The following is an 18,289-nucleotide window of genomic DNA, read 5'->3' on the forward strand; positions in this document are numbered from 1 at the left end:
ACAGTGAAATAAGCGATATGAGATCACAATGTCGCCGCTGTTCGCGTTTCGATTAAGGATTGAGAAAAGAGGCTCTCGAAGACTGACTAGTGGTGTAATGAGAAATAATCCACAGCTGGTTGGCCCAGACACATTTTGCACAATCACACTTCAGATCTCCCCCGAAGTTACCCTACAACTCGGCATGAATGAAATGATCGCCCTCGAATAAGACTTGTCTCAACACTATATTTCGCGAATACATAGCCGCTCCATGCCCTATTACTAGAGATAGGTCGATAGCATCCAAGACTCTAGCCGGATCGTTACCCGCCGCATCAAGCGCAAGGTCTTGAAGTTCGGTTATGGCTTTTTTGACGCTTCACCGGTGACTACGATTGCCCTAATATATACCCTGTATCTTGGACCAGTTCGGCCACTTATCGCATCCTCGAGGAAATCTTTCAAGAAGCCGTGTACATTTGGATCGTAGGCACCAGCCTCAATGGTGTACCATCAAATTATCAGCTAGGGGGCTTGTTTTACGAGGTGCAAGCCAATAGAGCACTCACATCTCGTAGCTGTCTTCTCACTCTCGTCTCCAAACTCTCTGGCCACCTTATCCTAAATGCTTGGGAACACTTGCCATTCCAATTCAACCTCGACGAGATTGAGTGGAGATATTGACGCTCATATTCAACCACAAGAACATGATTCTCAGGAGGATCTTCCCCAAAGCATTCCACAGGCAGCGGCCGAGATTCTCGCAACGTTCCAAACCATACGCAAAACACGCGCCATTAGTGACATCTCTGAGTTTTATAGACCTACCACCCTTGGTTGCCCTCCCATCTGGAAATAAGGCATCGCACACCGCACCAGTAGAGGAGTCGTTGAACAGGGTTGGCGGGCGCATACAGATGAGAGTGAACAGAAGAAGAGGAATACTACGGAGATGATGAGCCGAGCAGGCATGCTCGTCATGGGTGGAATATTAGAGAAAGTCCAAGCTGTCTTGCTTTATACCTCAGTGACTTGTCTTGAAAAGATGGCTGTGAGATTGTTGAATTGTCTAAGTGTGTGAATCCGGGGCAAAATGTGGCATCACTGTCGCAGGCTTATCGAACACATCAAATATTCTCTACCACTAAGAGCAGCGAACCCCCCCGAATGTAGATGGCAGGTTCGGGGGATGTGCTATCATCTTATTAAGACCATTCGCTTCCTCGGCAAAGATACCTTGAATCGAGGTAAGTGATGCACGCTATGCTCTACCTCTAGCTACTCCTGGAACCCTCCTGAAAGCTTCGAACCTTCTAGGGGTAAGAGTTACCAATACCCATGACAAGTATGCAAGACCCCACAACTCTTGGCCAATTTTCGACGGGTCGAAGGGGGACAAAAGAGAAGTGGAGGGGAGAGGAAGTGAATCGGACCGACGATTTCAGGTTATAGATGAAGACGCGGCTTCGGAGCTAGCTGCAGGGAAAGGTTGAGAGAGATAGACCGTTAGTCGTGATAATGGGATGCATTGGCAAGCAGTTAGGAGTAGAGTCTGGAGCTGAAGTGTGACTCCCTAGGCTTAGGTAGGTTGGAGACTCCAGATGCATCACGCCTGAGTTACATCACGCCTTGGCCAAAGGGCCTCATCGAAAATCTTGATTGGTTGAGTTAAGGTAAGTAGTACATAGTGAGTTTTGTGGCCAGTTTGTGTGCAGAGCGGGGAAACATGTTGATGTGTGGGGCTGCAGCGCTGGCGACTCTGTACTCTCTGAATTCAGAGCGCCAATAACACCTCATCGGCTTCATTTCCCCTCTCCGATATTTCTAGTCTACAAATTTAACCCTCTCATGAGAAACCAAGTGACTCGCAATAGAAAACTGGAGGTGTTTTGAAATCTGCCTTCTGTTAATCTAGATCTGGTGACCCCAGAGCAAGGATGCAGATCCATCAATAATGCTCAGCCTCAAGTGAGCAACTCGAGACAAGAAAAATCCAACACCACCTCCACCACGCTCCTAGCTACAAGTCTCCCTTTCCCTCCCATATCGCACAAAGATCGCAACTTCAACTATGGTCGCTATAGCGTTTCCCTTCTTCACATCGCGCTCCATACCACTGGCCCTTAGCATTATCCACGAAAGCCAGCTTATTCTAGCTGCTCTATGTCTCATCACAGTCCTCTTCTGCCTCCTCCACCCGCTCTACCGCTCCGCATTCGTCTTCGCCCTACTCTGGGGATGGATCCTGTCCTCCATCACAACCGCAATCATTCTTTATGCAGAACATAGTTCTGCTGCCAGGGGCACTCTCAACAAAGCACGATACGCGCAGCTTCAACTCTACAAAATGGGGGCAGCCACAGTGTGTTACTTAATCGGCTACATCATACTGGCTAGTACACCCCAACCCGGAATGGTCACGGACGGGGTGAGCGGGTATATGAGGGAATTCCTAGGTGGTGGACATATGGATCACGCGTTTCTCCTCTGCACACATCTGGTGAACTGGTAAGTTCTTTCTCTCTCAACACTCATTCACTTGGGCATCTGGGTCGATCGCAGGCTTACCCGGCGCACAAAGGTTATTTCTCTGGGTGGGATTCATCTATTCCCGCGTCATGCGTGAAGGTGCTCCTATTCGGTTTAATGAAGATAGGCCGATTAGGTTAGGATAGTCAGCTTGATGAAACGACTGATGATTAAGCCCTTGCGAGAGCCCTCCAGGCCCCGGAACCGGAATGGGAGGGCTGAAGATGATCAGAGTACTCCGCGCAAATTTTTTAAGCGGAAACTGGTACGGCCTTGGAAATTATCCTTAGTAGTCGCCCTATGCGTTAGGGAAATTACCAAAACTTGAAAAGTCATTGGGCTAATCATCCAGGTAGTTGAAGGAAAGTTCCTTAGTCGTTTCATCGTCTTTTCGTTGCTTCCTACATCCTCCTCGCCACCTCAAGCAAATCAATCAAAATATTCAGCCACCTTGTTCATTAAATCCACCCTTCATACCGGCCTACCCACAAAGTGTTTTGAAACAAGTGCTCTTGCAAGGTCATCCCTGCCATACACCACTCCCCTCTTTAACAGTCCCTTCATAATAGCAGGCCAAAAAACTGGAAAGAATAAGGTCGTACTTCGTGCACGATTCATTAAGAATTATGGCTACATTCTTCATACATACAAGGTTGCACACCCGGACGGGTATCACTATACACAAAAAATGCTCCAATCCATCTCCCTTACCCTCTCAGAGGATAAATCCCCACTCGTCACAACGGCACACTTACAAAAGATAAGCAACAAGGCCCATCAAACCCGCAACACCCGCGGGCACTTTAATAGCGCTGGCGGCGCCGGTGAACAGAGGTGGTGATGTGTACGAGCCAGTGCCGGTAGGAGCTACGTAGGAGGAACCAGTTCCAGTCGGGGAGGATGGGTACGGAGCAGGACCGGTCGGGTAAGGAGCAGTTGGGGCAGGGATGGATGAATGCTTAGGCTTGCCAAGGGTGACGGTGGTGGTGATGGTGACGACGGCGCAAGAGTCGGCAGAGGCGGTTGGGTAGGTATCAATGGCTGAGGTAGTGGCAACGGGAGCTGGAGAAGTGTTAACGTCAATCCTTTCTTTCACATGATTGTTTACTAACCAGACGAGACAGGGGCGCTGGATTCAACTACTTGTGCTGACGTAGCTGGAGCAGCCGAGCTTGCAGGCGGCGTAGAGACATTGATAGGCACACCCGCAGCTGCGCAGATGCCTCCAAGGACAGTGATGACCTTCGCTTCATCAGCCGCGCTGCACGCAGACTGGACACACGGCGTGATAGCGGGTGTCAGCTGATCAGCCTTGCCGCAGGCACACTTGAAGTCGGTGATGCTGCATCCTACACCTTGCACACCAGTGGCAACACAGGCGAGCGCACACGATGGGATGTCTGAAATGCCTTGGGCGGAGACGGCGGCCGCGAGGGCGAGGATGGCCGTTGTGTACTTCATTTTGAAAGGGGTGTTGGAGTAGGATTAAGTATGTATGGGGATAGATGTAGTAAGAATAGCTGAAAGAATGTGGATGCTCGATGAAGCTGTGTTGGAAAGAGTGGATACAGTATGGAACGACTGTGTACGATCACTTGATGGATGTCAGGATGAAGAAGACAGAAAGAAACGAAAGAATACCACCTCCCGCCTGTTTATATTCCATCTTGTCCCTCTCTGTGCACTGTGCTGTGCCGTCTCCCAAAGCTCGCGTCCCACCGGCTCATTTCCCTCTCCACCCCTCACCCCCAGCATCGTCTTTATGCCAATACCCGGCCAGCCTCGCCGTCCGTCGCGACCACCGTCGGAAATTGCCATCCTATTACAGGCACGATTGCCGCTTCCATAAGAAGTCGTGCAGCAGGTCCCGCCAATCATGGCGATCCGTGCCACGATGCAAGTCTAAGTGGTCGGCTCGGAGGGTAGCTGTTTGGGTGCAGTGTGCAGAGAGCCTTGTTTGTGACCCTGGTTACCGTGACAAAGAACATGTGGTTTGGACCGCTGAGTAAATTAAGGTACAGGTCTGATTGGACGGGGTGCAAATGACGCTGGGTGTATCTGGGTTTGGGAGGATATCATGGCTGGCGATGTGCAATATCTGCGAAACGGTGCACGCCTCGCGCTCCTCATAATTCTAATCTCTTCGTCTAATGCTTGCGAAGTCGAATGCATGAATTACACTCTTCTAACCGTCGACCTGAAGATTTTCTTTAAAATCTGTTTCACAAGGCTTGTGAAATCGTGGCAGCGGGAAACTGTGAAAATTTGAGGAAAAGGGGGTCCCTGCATGCCATCATCTCGTTCAGGAATAGCGCATTCTGGAGAACCCCTGCAAATTACCCTTTTCCGCCTCCACATTCTGAAGCTTCGCCGTAGATCGCGTGTTGCCAAGATCTTCGATGGGCGCATCATAACGGCTCGATGCGCAATGCGACGGCGGCTTCGGCGAAGCCTTTATAGAGAAGATGGAGATTGAGGTCGAGGTTGGGCTGAGGCGGTGAGATGATGATAAACCTTATGAAGAGTAACGTTAGACGAGAGGGAGGGTGAACAGGAGTTTCGGTCGACTCCGTGCTCAATTTTGCGCTTTGTTTAGTTGTCGGCGAACGAGTGGTTCTCCGCAAAGTCGCGTTTAGGCTCCTTGGCCGCACGGTTGGATCTCGGCGCCCAACTTTCTTGACAAGATGAATTTGAGAAAAATATCCAGCGCTAACGTCTAAAAGACCTAATTGGCTTTCCATGATGCATATTAAAAAGGAGTTGATGGGCGTCTGAAACTGATGCATGTGAAAATTAGATTGCCAAGACCCGTGGACCTTTCCCTCCAGTTACCATAAACCTTTCTCCGACGTCGTCTCTTACCTCAATCCCAATCCTCCCGTGTGTCTTTCAGTTCAGGGCTGTCGGTTTTTCTCAGCAAATTAGAGCAATATGCCTCCAGTGCGCCATAGCCTATCTCATGTCTGCGAGGAACTATGTCCGAAGAGGGGCAAACAAACATAGTGCTCCACTCCTTCCTCCCCTGGAATTCGACATTTATTTATCAGGGTTCCAAATCACGACTATATCATTCTTCTTATCTTTCATCTGTGTTAGCCTTCCATGCTATGGCATGAGTTTTCGTCCTTCACATACTAGTCACCTTCGCTAGTATAGAACCAAAATCCACCATAGCCAAACTGCAGATGCCAGCTCGAGCCAGACAAACGCAAACACCACCTACTCGACTTCTGGTACATATGCGCTCACCACGAGTAACAGGAATACAAAAAAGTCCGAGGGAGAGCAAGTTCAGCACGAACAGCCCCAAGCTTAACAAGATGATCTGGTGTAGCAACCAATTCTTGATCCACACGTCCGAAATCAATATTGATGTAATTTCACTAGAACCAAGTGCCAGGGTGAAAAATTACCAAACGATCGAGACGAAGAGGTGTACTTTGTCTTTGGAGAACGAGTATTGTGGGGGCTCAGAAATGTTCGAGAGAAGAACATTGAACGTGACCTGACCGCTAAATAGAGCAATAGCGAGCGTAGTCTTAAGACGCCCATCTAGCCATTTCATGAAACGCACGGGACCTTCAACAGCGGAGGGCGGGCTTGCTGGCTCTGGGATAGTAGTTCTGGGGACTGATGCCCCATGCATTTCATTGTGTCAGTCAACGTTTCTAGTCTGAAGACCCGATGCCGATACGTACCTGCGCGGGATAGCTTTGATAGGATTATCCTATTCAGATATGATGGAGATTTGTGAGGGAAGAAGAAAGATTGCAATCGCAAAGTACAGACAATGATCGTTTCACTCACAAGTTTTCAGTTCTCCTAAACTGTGGTCAAAACAGTGTCCCGCTTTTTCTCGGAGACTGAAAAAATCTAGGAGACTACTGAACCCTGACATCCGTGATAGCGAGCACACAGCTAGACTTCTTATATTAGCCGTGGTCCTTGTGCTGGCTTGAAGCTAGTTCTCTTCCATGTTGGTTGGTCCTGAGACAAGCCACATGCAGTACTTATCTCTGAGATTTTATTTTGGCTTGCTGATGGAACGAGCTTAGTAATCCTGGTGTGGGATTTTCAGGAGTCAGCGGTTGCGACAAGTCAGCAGGCAGCGGAACTCCCCTGATTGGGATGCCGGATATGTGGGGAAGCCTCCACCTGGGATACAACAGCGGGGCAGGCTCAACCTATAACCTCACTAACGCCAAGTCGAGCGAGCGATTCAACACTTTGTTGCCTTAGAATTTCGTCTACAAAATGAGGTGAGACTCCTTTCTTCCTTTATCCTATGGGTGTGTGGTTCACAGCCTGATGCCACACTAAGAACTACTGAGACCTATGCTATTAATGGACTACGGGGCTTTCAAAAAGCTCAGGCGTTGTGGAGGAAAGATATTCGAAATGATCTACAGGCTCGAGGTTAGTTCGCAAATTGATGCGATGTCTCCCTAACCGAACCAAACACTTCTCAAAACGATCCTTTACCATATACGACCCCTATTATCAACACTAAAGCTAATCCCTTCAAAACACGACTAAGAAGCCAGCTTGCATCCTACCCCCCCAGTTGTAGCTACTAATCGCTCCGCTGATGGAAATACGTAGATCAAAAGAGCTTTGTCCCAACACCGCCCACAAACTGTATGGTGTTCTCCGTTTGCAAAGGTTTTACCATAGTCCAACTCACGTGGTGCTGCACACTTACAGACTCCGTTAATTTCAAAGTGTGTGGCAACGTAGTCTTTTCCTTAACGCATTCTTTGAGATAGCACTACAATCCTGATCTAGTGGCTGCGAAACCGTGTCCGCAACATGCATCTACAAAGTTTTCAGTCGTAGATACCATTCAGGTTATAACAAGGAGAGCAGAATAAACGCTTCTTTGTCTCTACCATATGGCTGAATGGTAGCAGGATTCCCTCTCTGTAGTAGGCTGGACTAGAATAGATTAACGCCCATTAACCCAGATCCCCATCTACGAATTCGTGTAAGTACTGCTAGAGGCTTTCCCCTTGGCCGGTTTCTTCAACTCCTCCAAGGTTTGGGCGATCAATTCAAGCATGGTCGAGGTTATTACAGCCATAGAGTTCAGTGGGATGAATCCATCACTCACGAACCGCGCTTCCATTGTCCGCTAGCCAGATTTATCGAAGCAATAGATCCAGAAACACATATCCGAAGGAAAACCCCACTTTCGAATGTGAATGTCGAAGACCTGGCAAAACTATATTCTAGTACGCCACATGTAAACGGAATTCATCACATGCCTCTCCGGGGCACTTTTCGTAGGCACGCGACTCAATTGGCGGACCGTTAGCTCGGTGTCACGGAGTCTCAGTCAGCTGTGCTTTGGTTCGAGGCTTCTGATGAAATATTTCCCGAATTAAGAGCCCGGTCTCAGGGTACTTCGCTCTCTTAGCGAATATATTATCTCGATGATCTGGGTTCAGAATCTCTACTTGAGCTGCTTTATACGTCAGCTCCAGAAAAGTAAACCTTCAGAACCTATCCCTTCTACTACTTTCTTCAGAAGGTCGCACTGCTACAGAGTTGTTAACAAACAGTTTTCATCTAGACCGTAACCTGTTGTACCATTTTCATATCTTACAAACCAGTAACTCTTCCTATAGATAGAGAGCTTACCCCGATGCGTCGACCAGACCAAGGGCAATATTGGGTGGAGTGTAGATCTGAAGGGCTCTCTTATAACAGGAGACGATGCGTTCATCTTCGTTTTATTTGCTCAAAGTTCCGGGGACAGCGCATCTCCTCCAGTTAGTGCCAAACGAAGACTAAAGTTATTATCCTTAAATATTTTCTAGAGTCGCTCCGTCTTGACCATGCCACCTCCACTGTGTTTCTTGAAAAGTGGCTGTAGGATGCCTGTGATTTCCTATCACGCTAAAGTGGTATCGAGAGGAGATAGAGCCTTAGAGTAGCCATATAGAAATCTTCTGAATTCTTTAACTCTCTCTCTCTGCTGCCTTACATGCCAACTAGCCAACATCATCGTGTCCTAAACAGTACTGCAACAGTTTAAAGCCTTACCCACTCGGCTAAATTCATCCTCGTGCAAGTCGCGCAAACGAAGTAACACAACACCTAAATCTACACAGCCTCAGACCACTTGAGCCATACTACCCACAGCCCAGGGTGACCTTTAGCAACCTTACATAAACCACAATTTCAGGAGGGGAGGCGAGAGGAGAGGACTGAGTTCCTGAAAATCGGGGGACAATTTGTTGAGCCATGGCTACAGGCATAGCACAGTCCAGAAAGTCCCGACTACTGTCCTCGTCCCGCACTTTAAACCGCTCTCGACCATTTGTGTACGGCTGATGCCGTATTAAAGGACGGTCCGGAGCGGGTATGCGCTGGCGCCTCATGTATATCGTCGGCCATTGAGGATGTAGCATTCTTTCACGTTCCACCCACATCTACATACGAAAATGGCAGTGGAACGTGTGGATTCCACGAACGATCAACTTTAGAAGATATTCTCGTATCAATGTCTTAGAGGTGCAGCCATCAGCTCACTTTCTTCCGAATGAGTTGCACAAAGCGGAACTTCCTCTCTCATGGACTTGAACCGCGTATCACAAGATGAGGGGTTGTGGACATTGACATGTAGTATAGTGAGGAGTTTATAGCAGAGAGAGTATATATAAACCCCTAGGTGTTCTGGCGAACGGTTTGAATTCTGCATCTTCTCTCTGCTTTCTTATATACCTTGTCTGTAGACAAATTTTGCTCCAGGTCAGCAAATCCTTCGCACCATGTCCTCAGTCAAGAATGAGCAGGTGTCGAAGCTTTTGGCTAGCGCCATCAATGATTGGCAATCTAGAGTTCCAAGCGGATGGACTTCATTCTACTCGACCTATGAAGCCCTGCACAAGAACCCAGGTGTTTCTGGGCAGGAAGATTTCGCGGCTTGCCAGATTTCATCTACACTATCGAAGATCAAAATAAACCTGGAAACTGGGCGGAATAAATTCAACGGAGCCTTCGACATATTTCAGGACTTTGGCAAGGATGAGACCGAAGCCCACCTGTGTGGTCCCAGTGTAGTCGGAGTGATGAGAAACTGGGGCCAGTCTACCTTGAAAGCGAGAAACCCGGAACCAATCATTCTCCTCCGAGCTGATACCGATGCGCTCCCAGTGCAAGAGAATACCGGGTATGCTACGATATTTGATAAGGTCTACTAGACTGATGGTGTACACAGGGCACCGTATCATTCTGTTCACGACGGGGTGATGCATGCATGCGGTCACGATATGCATATCACCACTTTGCTTGCAGCTGTAAGGCTACTTGCCGATATCAGAGACCACTGGACTGGCACTTTGATAGCATGCTTCCAGCCTTGTGAAGAAACTGGGACGGGAGCCCAAGCCATGGTGGACGGGGGTCTATATGCAGACCCAGACAAAGTCCCAACGTGAGTGCTCATTGATCTATTGAGTGGTAAAATAGCCAACTTTATCATTAGTCCGCAGTTCGTCTTTGGCGGACACATCTCTCCCGAGCTAGCTGGAACCGTTTCCCTGACGCATGGGACCGCATACGCTCGGTCCGACAGCTGGAAGGCAACTTTTAAAGGTAGAGGTGGACATGCCTCGCGACCAGAAGCCTGCATCGATCCGGTCGTCATGGCTGCATTCGCCATTACGAGACTCCAAACGGTGGTATCTCGTGTGGTCCCTTCAACCTCCCTGGGAGTACTTACGGTCGGAGAAATACATGCCGGAAAGAAGAGCAACATTATTCCAAATGATGCTTACATCACCATCAACATGCGCGCAGACTCGGACGATCTCGCTGGGAAAATGGAGGCTGAGATGAAAAACATCATCGAAGCGGAAGTCAAAGCGTCGATTCCGGAATATCGTGAGATTGAGGATAATCCAACCCCCCCCAATCCTGAGTTTGAGCGCTTGCTTTACGCCCCCCTCCTCGAAAACAAAGAACCCACCGCCACAGATATTGCGTCGGTATTTCAATCCGTGTTTGGCGAAGATTTCAACGGCTTTGCCTCCATAGTTCCTAGCTCTGAAGATTTTCAGGTGCTTGCGTTATGCAATGACAAGACCAAGGAAATCCCATACTGCTATTGGCGATACGGTGGGACGTCTTTAGAAAAGTGGGAAGAGGCTGGTGGAGACGTTAACTTGGTCCCGAGCAATCACAGTGATAATTTCCTTCCACAGAACGATCCCGAGGCCGACAATGATCCACTGAAGTCTGGTACGAAGGCGATGTGCGCTGCAGCATTGAGCAAGTTCAACTTAGTCGGGCTGGAGAATATTGAGATTTCCAGTACTGTTTGAGTGGTACCCACTTTCGTGCTCCAGCAGATGCGTCTCGGTCTCGTCACCTTAACCCTAAGGGATATGTTTGCAGTCACGGAGTTCTCTAAGCTCCACCACTGCTGCCTACCTTCCTTATATGCTGCCTGCCTTATTACCGTGCTATTTCCCTCACTCCTCTACATAAATAGACCCTTAGGTACACTCTTTTAGCAATCAACCGAGCTAGTTCCTCATGACCTTGGCGACCCCAAATCTTCACAGAATACGACTGCGGTGTTTCGGTCTTTTGCAATTTGATGTCAAGGCCAGTGGAGGCGAAAGTATATGAATGCTAATATCATAGGTTCAGGGCGGGTGTCTAATAGAATAGTGCAGAAAAGTTCAAACATTTCTGCGAAAGTGCAGGTGGTTGTAGTGGCGCTGCGCGCAGTCTGGTCCGGATCCACATTGACCCCGGCTAGTGCCGCGGAAGCTATCCGTCATTTGTCTTCTTGAGGCTTGGGTGCCTGCCACATCAAGAGCCCCTGAAAAGTGCTCTTGATGATGCCTCGAGATGCTATCACCCATCCATAGTATTGACAGAGGAACGAGTTGTGGATGGGTGGCCAAGGAATTCCTCGGCACAAAATTAGTGCCTAATCCAATTCAACGGCGCCTGGTTGGTGCCAAAGAGACTCTAGGTATCAAACGAGGAAGCCAGTGGTCTAATTAAGGTTACAAGTGGCGCGGAAATTCTGAAGTTTAAAGTGTGACACGACTCTAACCCTGCTTGAACAGGACCGCCATCCCAAGCATATTCTAACCCCTTTACAGACGTGGCCGCGCAGCCTCAAGATCCGCAGCTACTCCACCATATCTTTGGTATGCATCTGATTCGGCATCGAAATTAAGCAACCAAGCCTCCCTTGTTAAGTGAATCGCTTCCGGTGTCTTCTGAACCTCATCCCAGTTCGCTTTATGCCACTTTTCTCTCGTCTTCGGACCCATCGCTTGAGCATCGTGTACCCTTGTATATCGAATCTTCTCGAACGCGTTTACTGCTAATGGTACTTTGTTCTTTCCTGCTAGTTCTAAACAGGCTGCCAGCACCACACCATCCTCAATTGACTGACTGGCGCCTTGAATCGAAGTAGGCAGGAAGGGGTGTGCAGCGTCCCCAATCAAGGCAATTCTCGCCTTCGGCGAAATGAAGGTTGGTAGTGGCTCCCGGTAAACCAACTTGTGGTCAATAAGCCGTGCATCCTTCGGAGTCGACTTGACGATTTCCACAACAATCGGTGCCCACCCTTCGACGTACTTCAAACAATCTTCCACCTTGCCAGGAAACTGCCAGCTCTCTTCGATATTCCCATCATCCACATGTGTAAACACCCAATTGAACTCACTCCCATTCTTCAAAGACGACGCCAGGAAATGCAAATCCGGGCCAATCCACCCAGAATGCGTGTCCCCATTCACAACCAAATGCTTCAACATCTCATTCCCCGCAATCGCCTCTCCAGGGAACCACGCACGATATACCGCATATCCTGAGCTTTTCGGTCGATCTTCAAAACCTAGTACAATCTTCCTGCCTCTTGACCGCACGCCCTCGGCCGCAATAACTACATCCGCGTACATCTTCTCGCCATCCACAACTACTCCGGCTTTATCATCGTCTTCGAAATAATCCGTAACCCTCTTCCCAAGCCGGATATCGATTGTCCCGCGGTCAACCGCATGACCCCAGATAATCCCGTGCAACTCCCCCCGATGTCCATTAATCCTCGGACCCCACTTCCTTTCATCTGCGAACGACTGTCTAGTTACAAAATCGCCTTTCCAGTGGTACAGATCCAGCCACGAGGTTTGCCGGGCGACTTTCTGCATGGCTTCAATGACGCCAGGCCAGCGTTCGAAGTTCCGCGCGCCGTTTGGGTCGAAGGATATAATATCGCCAAACCGGGTTAATTCTTCAATGGACTCAGCTTTGTCGAAAAGAGTGACAGAGTGCCCTTTGCGATCGCATTCGATGGCCGCGGAGAGACCGGCGAATCCGGCACCTACGATGATGACTTTGATGCCCGAGGCAGGACGACGGTGAAAGCTCGCCATGGTCAGTCAATCCTTGATGTGGTGTTCACGACTTTTGAAAATTTCTGGTCAGCGGAGTTTGTCGGAGTTTGACGGCGTTCCTCGAAAGTATGTGCGACGCTGACACTCAGTGACCAGGGTTACACCGTCTCTCGTACTTTGATTGTGCGGTCGGCTAAATATGTATGGGATTCTCAGACATGGCCCCACATTCTTTGGTTCCCACGTGTTTCGGCATTATATTTCGGTCGCGGTATTTGAGTGCTGTTGGAGCTGAGGTGGGAGGAGAGAAAAAAGAAATCATCTTTGTAACATTTCTGTTTTTGGCGACCTGCATGCAAACAGCGATGAAACACCCACATGTGCAGCGGGGTGAGTTGGTGGACCCCAGAACCGGTATCGGAGAGGTGGTCTGAGATCTACAGATTCGGCCAGTACGAACACCGGCATAGCGCATCCTGAGAAAACCTTAAGCCCATTTGCCCAGCAAACCCATCACCATCACTCCCGTAACAAAAGCAGTCATGGAAATCATCATCCTCACAAGGGAAGAATTAGCAGAGAACCATACTTCCAGTCTCTCACCAACATCTCTACGATGCCAACCCAAGCTAGAATCCCGGCACTGAGAGCATTCAAAGTCCCGATAGCAACAAGTATAGACGGGTTATTCCCATTAGGGTTGTTAAGAACGCCAATTCCAATGGCCGTTCCAACCGGCGAGATGATTGTGAAAGTAGCTGCCATCATCACCTTCTTTAGGAACGCGACATTCAAAGATAGGAGGCGCGCGGTGCATGTTCCGATAGTAGCGCTTTCGAGTATTTGGCGGAAGAATATGACAGCGAACAGGGCTAGGAAGGAGTCATTAGCAACCACAAGCGCGAGTCTGACCCCCAGGCTTGTGAATTAGCAATCTGTCCGTGAAACTAAATGCAGTCTCTTATCATCTTACGTTGAGCACGACAGGAGCTAGCTTAGGACAGGAACTTGCATCCTGTGGACGCTCTATCTGATTCTGGTAAGAAGTTCAATAGGTGGGCTTTGTCCTAGTCTTATTCCACACTATGTAATAACATATTGTGAGGGAACAACTTGCAGAGAGAGTGAAATATTATCCTAGTTGATAGAACAACAATACTATGTTCCTTACCAACTTGTCTATGGATGTGGGCATGACTTCTGCTATGACGTTTGTGCACAAACCCAGAGTCGGGGCTTCCAGAAGGACACTTGGAGCCACCGCTTCCTTAGACTAGAGCCTCGACCGCTCTAGCTATATTCCTACTCTAGCGCCATAGGAAAAATCGTGCGCCAAGATAATCTATCTAAGGGGAAAGATACAAGCCCGCCGTGAACACAGCGCTGTAGCTCCTTCGTATGAAAGCTCCCCAAGACATTCATTTGGAAATATTAGCTGGGCGTGATTGAAAAGCGACGACGCGTGAGCTGAGGAGATTCTTAGGGTTAACAGGGTGTGCGCGTGAGTAAACGAGATGGGAATAACAAACCCCGGTCCCGAATTGCTGGAAGACAACAAGAACGACGCTCTGTTGAGACATCCTCGTAAACAAAGTTATCGAAGATTGGGACACACAGACCCCGATTCTGCTCGTAACGAGGATCACGAAGAGCAAACTAATACAAAGAGGGATGTTATAGTCTAGATCAGTCCGCTCATAGGAGGTTTCTTTAGCTTCCCTGGTGCAGTTCTTGTGAAATACTTGGCTATTTGGCGCTTAATTAGTGTGTAATTGAGGATGATAGTGTACTCAACACCTGCGTAAAAGTAGCAGGTCTTCCTGCAGGATTTTTTTCTTTTTCTTTTCGTGGTCGTGGTCGCCTTCGGAGTGTCCCTGCACCTTCGTGATCGACTCGACTTCATCCTCATTGGACGCGAGGCAATATCTGGAGCTTCTAGTGGTCTGATCTTTGTACGATGCCGAGTGAACGTACGTTTCAGCATCACGCGAATGGCATCCAGTGTCCTGGGCCTCCATCTCCTTGGTTCTCGTGGACCCAATCACTTGGTGCTCGGTAGAGCCGTACATGCAATATCTGGCAGTTGGTAAGCAACTGGCGAAGAAGGCTTAATATGTGAGGGATCGAAAACGCAGTGAACTTTGCCCTGTGAATAACAACTGGAAACGGCTGCGATTGACGCCGAAGCTAACTTGTGTTGCGAAGTTTGGCCAGGCATAGTTGTTGTGACCTATGCAGCTGCGCGAGGTGCGAGAACGAAATTTATCTTGACATTGCTGGTCACCGTCCTTGGCGCGGTGAATGAATACGAGCAATGGATTTCCGGCGGACTAATTGGCAAACGCTCGTCTTTCAGCGAAGAGACACTTAATTTGAGCGCTGTGGAGTTGATCAGACTGATTTGGGTTGGCGGCCTCCTGAGTTCGATTATTGCGCTGATCTTGGGATTGAGTGACATCTTTCTTCCGAATGTATCCGCCACTCCACCTCACCAAGTGCAAATCCCTAAATTTGTGACACGTATGTGCTCCACCGAATGCTGTATACCACCCTCGCCAGTTATCAAGGCCATCATCTTTCCCAACTAGGGAAAACCCTTCCGACTCTTTTCGCAGTGTTCATACCACCATTCCCAACACCAAGAAACTGTTATGGAGTCCGGAGGAGACGGATTTTAGGGTCCTGATGTTTAACCTTGAGCGTGGCTTTTCTGGGAAACGGTAGGAATAATATGGTAGTAGCCATCGGCAGATAGAGACGTAGTTCCAATCAAGGGGACATAAAAAGATCCAGTTGATCCCCAGAATCATCACTTCCTCTCTCCTTCCTTGGATCTTTAAGTTTTAGCGTCTTTCTACGACGTTTATCCGAGTTCAAATGGTAACTATAACCCATCTCCCCTTTCTGTTCCTCATCTGCTCCTGCGCCCTCCCCAGCACACCTCCCAACGCGGCAAACAGTGGCAGCCGCTCAACTTCCTTTCCCCATCCTAAATTTAAGCAACCTGGAATGCTGGTGAAGTATCAGTCTACCCTACCCACTTCTCATGCAACCACACCGAGCGTGCTAAGCTTGAGCGGGCCCTTGGAGAGACCGCCAAGCTGGCTTAAAACGTGAAAGAGCCGTCCCTTAGATGGGAAAACTCGCCGAATATCTAATAGAAATACTTTAATAACGAATCAACTAGAGAACTAATTCATTGGCTCGAGAAAGTCGCGGATGAGAATACAGGCGGAGTGTTGTTTCACTGCGATAACCCAGATAGGAATTATGAGCAAGAGGATAAATGTATGTAAGCGATCCCTATAGCCTCGGGTCAAGCTATTTTCTCTAGGAGGAAGAAATTACCTGGGCTCTGGAGCTCAAATTCGGTAGCATCATGGCTAATCTCTAGTACCTGTGCCGGGCGGAAATTGGCGCAGCATAAACGCGACATTCGAGGCCGTATTCTGCCCACTCTAATACTTAACCCGGCATCCTCTGGACGTAATGTGCGGTAAACACTACACTGTCTCCAACTCTCCCAAAAACTGCTACTTTGCAGACTTCCTACATCGCCTTTATCATGTCCCGAATATCGGTGAAGAAGCTGTGAACAATATGCCGGTAAGTACGACGAGTGCTTAAAGCTTGCTAAGATAAATCAAGAAGAGGCGGTTAGGTATGGGAATAGTTCGTAGTATCTGGGGAGGGATATATGGGATATAGAGGGATGTGGGTTTGACGGTGGGCTGACGAGTACGGTGTAAGAGGTTGTTTCGGTGACGTCTGGGCCCACAAATATATGTGAGGATCTAAGCTCTTGATTAGAAGTCATTCCCATTAACGGTTGTGGGAATACCATATTCACTCTGATGGCGCTGAGCATTGTTCGTGAATGGACACTGCAGTATTGGGGAGAAGGTGAGGGCGCTGGCTTCGACGTTACTTACATCCGAAACTCGAATGCGGCTGGACCCACAAAAGGCCATCAAAGGCATGTAATGCTTTGAGAATATCTTGATCATCACTTACTGAAGTGAAAGCTTAAATGCTAAGTGTAGTTTTATTAGTAGTGACCTTGATGGGAATTTCAAATATCAGGCAGGAGAATGTTCTTACTGATCGTAAGCCGACAGAAGATTGGCACACATACTTGAGCCCTCGTTACCGTCCATGTGACCTAAAAGAAACGCGCCGGTGTTGAGCCCTTCCCCGATCACTTGCTTCCGTCTTGGCATTTTCGAGATGGATGTGGGGCCTTATCCAGTTTTCAACACCCCTCCACTTCAGCAGAACATTGACATTGCGCCTTCAAATCCATTTTATCAAAAAATTGGATCAAGAAAGCAATTACACCGATAATACAACACTCGGTCCGAAGGAAAATAAATGACCAGTGCCTCAACCAGGGGTTCGTGGGGCGGGGTATAGCAGGATTGTGGGAGGACACTGACGCTCTGCATAACCTGGCTTGCGGTCGCGGAGGCGGCTCTGGCGTGGTACCGGGCCGAAGAAAGGTTATTTGTATCCGGCAAGCTTTACTTCCATGTTCAATTAGAGATAGTTAGAAGGCACTCATATTCAATTCTACTCCTGCCCGTAGTTTTTCGGGCCTATATGAGTTTCCAACCCTTCGATCGGGCTAGCAAGACTCGGTTTATGCATTTATCCACACCTACCTCGGTGTTCATTTGTGTTCACTATAACCACTCCGGAATACCTTGGACTCCCATCATGCCCTCCAACAGCACACCCTGATGGAGTAGCATCACCTTGACAAAACTGAGGCCATACCCAATCGCCCTCCATCTTCGCTCAAATCCATCCCGAACCAACCAAATCATAAATCTCAACCGCAATCTCACTCCACATGAACTACAATAGATAAGAACCAAACAGTCGGGCGGGATTCAAATCTCACTTATTACCGACGCTTCTACGCTCGGTCGATGACCAAACATGAGGCTTCTGGAGGCTTTGGCCCTCATCTTCACTCAACACAATCTTGTGTGTCCTTTAAACACGGTCAAACAATCTCCGGGGAAGGAAGCCCCATGCAAGTTAAGTTAGCGAGGTGAGAGCCGAGCTCATGATCTCATGCCAACGCCAGGATAAATTAAGCATAAACACAACTCAATTTCAACGGCTTTCTTCGCAGTTCGTGAAGCACAAATCTCGGTCCTCGTTCGCCAAAATCCCTCAAAAATGCTGGAGTACCAGGACATCCATGGAGATGCAGAAGTATCGGTACGTGCGTCTACAAGGCCGGCATCTATCTACTGGTAATCGTTGGCGAAGAGTTGTATATCCATGGTTGTGCCAAGGCGGGGACATACTCGGCGACTTGGAGGAGCATGAGCCTGGAGAGGGCGGGTTACTTAGTAGATAAGGAAAGGCGTGGAAGTCCTCGCGCACTATTTCCTTGCCGTTCA

General features: G+C 48.7%; 10 protein-coding genes across 10 annotated transcripts; 4 read left to right on the forward strand and 6 right to left on the reverse strand.

The window, feature by feature from the left end:
• The first annotated feature begins 1,984 nt into the window (after positions 1-1,984).
• On the forward strand, positions 1,985-2,936 carry BDR25DRAFT_274001 (uncharacterized protein). The gene is made up of 2 exons (XM_033687384.1): positions 1,985-2,490; positions 2,564-2,936. Exons 1-2 carry the CDS (start codon positions 2,054-2,056, stop codon positions 2,655-2,657), a joined length of 531 nt encoding a protein of 176 aa, XP_033539679.1. The 5' UTR covers positions 1,985-2,053; the 3' UTR covers positions 2,658-2,936.
• Positions 2,937-3,133: 197 nt separating this feature from the next.
• Positions 3,134-4,119, reverse strand: BDR25DRAFT_298927 (uncharacterized protein). The gene is made up of 2 exons (XM_033689109.1): positions 3,624-4,119; positions 3,134-3,573 (listed from the first exon to the last, which is right to left on the reverse strand). The coding sequence occupies exons 1-2, from the start codon at positions 3,970-3,972 to the stop codon at positions 3,263-3,265; spliced, it is 660 nt and encodes a 219-aa protein (XP_033539680.1). The 5' UTR covers positions 3,973-4,119; the 3' UTR covers positions 3,134-3,262.
• On the reverse strand, positions 3,997-5,252 carry BDR25DRAFT_363494 (uncharacterized protein; the record flags this gene model as incomplete). The annotated part of the gene is made up of 7 exons (XM_033696740.1): positions 3,997-4,105; positions 4,143-4,233; positions 4,258-4,292; positions 4,344-4,476; positions 4,531-4,645; positions 4,702-4,905; positions 4,947-5,252. 7 exons carry the CDS (start codon positions 5,250-5,252, stop codon positions 3,997-3,999), a joined length of 993 nt encoding a protein of 330 aa, XP_033539681.1.
• Positions 5,253-5,274: 22 nt separating this feature from the next.
• BDR25DRAFT_363495 (uncharacterized protein) lies at positions 5,275-6,406 on the forward strand (the record flags this gene model as incomplete). Its single annotated transcript, XM_033696741.1, has 7 exons — positions 5,275-5,280; positions 5,309-5,648; positions 5,686-6,011; positions 6,068-6,131; positions 6,171-6,261; positions 6,294-6,354; positions 6,389-6,406. The coding sequence occupies 7 exons, from the start codon at positions 5,275-5,277 to the stop codon at positions 6,404-6,406; spliced, it is 906 nt and encodes a 301-aa protein (XP_033539682.1).
• A 37-nt stretch (positions 6,407-6,443) lies between these two features.
• Positions 6,444-7,570, reverse strand: BDR25DRAFT_363496 (uncharacterized protein; the record flags this gene model as incomplete). Its single annotated transcript, XM_033696742.1, has 8 exons — positions 6,444-6,498; positions 6,559-6,666; positions 6,763-6,794; positions 6,862-7,005; positions 7,068-7,201; positions 7,245-7,326; positions 7,401-7,446; positions 7,488-7,570. 8 exons carry the CDS (start codon positions 7,568-7,570, stop codon positions 6,444-6,446), a joined length of 684 nt encoding a protein of 227 aa, XP_033539683.1.
• A 47-nt stretch (positions 7,571-7,617) lies between these two features.
• BDR25DRAFT_363497 (uncharacterized protein) lies at positions 7,618-9,214 on the reverse strand (the record flags this gene model as incomplete). Its single annotated transcript, XM_033696743.1, has 10 exons — positions 7,618-7,699; positions 7,752-7,805; positions 7,837-7,972; positions 8,071-8,250; positions 8,348-8,409; positions 8,498-8,504; positions 8,557-8,625; positions 8,654-8,925; positions 8,954-9,020; positions 9,046-9,214. The coding sequence occupies 10 exons, from the start codon at positions 9,212-9,214 to the stop codon at positions 7,618-7,620; spliced, it is 1,098 nt and encodes a 365-aa protein (XP_033539684.1).
• A 370-nt stretch (positions 9,215-9,584) lies between these two features.
• Positions 9,585-10,838, forward strand: BDR25DRAFT_247544 (amidohydrolase; the record flags this gene model as incomplete). Its single annotated transcript, XM_033685953.1, has 3 exons — positions 9,585-9,685; positions 9,734-9,949; positions 10,001-10,838. The coding sequence occupies 3 exons, from the start codon at positions 9,585-9,587 to the stop codon at positions 10,836-10,838; spliced, it is 1,155 nt and encodes a 384-aa protein (XP_033539685.1).
• Positions 10,839-11,503: 665 nt separating this feature from the next.
• BDR25DRAFT_308111 (FAD/NAD(P)-binding domain-containing protein) lies at positions 11,504-13,024 on the reverse strand. The gene has a single exon (XM_033690966.1). It carries the CDS (start codon positions 12,912-12,914, stop codon positions 11,628-11,630), a length of 1,287 nt encoding a protein of 428 aa, XP_033539686.1. The 5' UTR covers positions 12,915-13,024; the 3' UTR covers positions 11,504-11,627.
• A 1,365-nt stretch (positions 13,025-14,389) lies between these two features.
• BDR25DRAFT_363500 (uncharacterized protein) lies at positions 14,390-16,470 on the forward strand (the record flags this gene model as incomplete). Its single annotated transcript, XM_033696744.1, has 13 exons — positions 14,390-14,459; positions 14,493-14,548; positions 14,577-14,608; positions 14,661-14,689; positions 14,745-14,961; positions 15,011-15,079; positions 15,130-15,388; positions 15,435-15,576; positions 15,680-15,755; positions 15,812-15,988; positions 16,063-16,163; positions 16,197-16,366; positions 16,420-16,470. 13 exons carry the CDS (start codon positions 14,390-14,392, stop codon positions 16,468-16,470), a joined length of 1,449 nt encoding a protein of 482 aa, XP_033539687.1.
• Positions 16,471-16,518: 48 nt separating this feature from the next.
• Positions 16,519-18,213, reverse strand: BDR25DRAFT_363501 (uncharacterized protein; the record flags this gene model as incomplete). Its single annotated transcript, XM_033696745.1, has 13 exons — positions 16,519-16,735; positions 16,761-16,873; positions 16,935-16,975; positions 17,011-17,115; positions 17,160-17,257; positions 17,312-17,393; positions 17,433-17,488; positions 17,533-17,666; positions 17,694-17,732; positions 17,790-17,861; positions 17,890-17,951; positions 17,986-18,114; positions 18,138-18,213. The coding sequence occupies 13 exons, from the start codon at positions 18,211-18,213 to the stop codon at positions 16,519-16,521; spliced, it is 1,224 nt and encodes a 407-aa protein (XP_033539688.1).
• Positions 18,214-18,289: the final 76 nt, after the last annotated feature.

Source organism: Lindgomyces ingoldianus, assembly GCF_010093535.1.
Source record: "Lindgomyces ingoldianus strain ATCC 200398 unplaced genomic scaffold BDR25scaffold_70, whole genome shotgun sequence".
NCBI lineage: Eukaryota > Fungi > Ascomycota > Dothideomycetes > Pleosporales > Lindgomycetaceae > Lindgomyces > Lindgomyces ingoldianus.

Bases quoted from the DNA above. Each gene is read 5' to 3' on its own strand.
- BDR25DRAFT_308111 (XM_033690966.1), bottom strand. From the start codon at position 12,914: ATGGCGAGCTTTCACCGTCGTCCTGCCTCGGGCATCAAAGTCATCATC.
- BDR25DRAFT_274001 (XM_033687384.1), top strand. From the start codon at position 2,054: ATGGTCGCTATAGCGTTTCCCTTCTTCACATCGCGCTCCATACCACTG. The intron at 2,491-2,563 runs GTAAGTTCTTTC...CGGCGCACAAAG, and splicing joins TGCACACATCTGGTGAACTG to GTTATTTCTCTGGGTGGGAT.
- BDR25DRAFT_298927 (XM_033689109.1), bottom strand. From the start codon at position 3,972: ATGAAGTACACAACGGCCATCCTCGCCCTCGCGGCCGCCGTCTCCGCC. The intron at 3,574-3,623 runs GTTAGTAAACAA...ACACTTCTCCAG, and splicing joins CAGCGCCCCTGTCTCGTCTG to CTCCCGTTGCCACTACCTCA.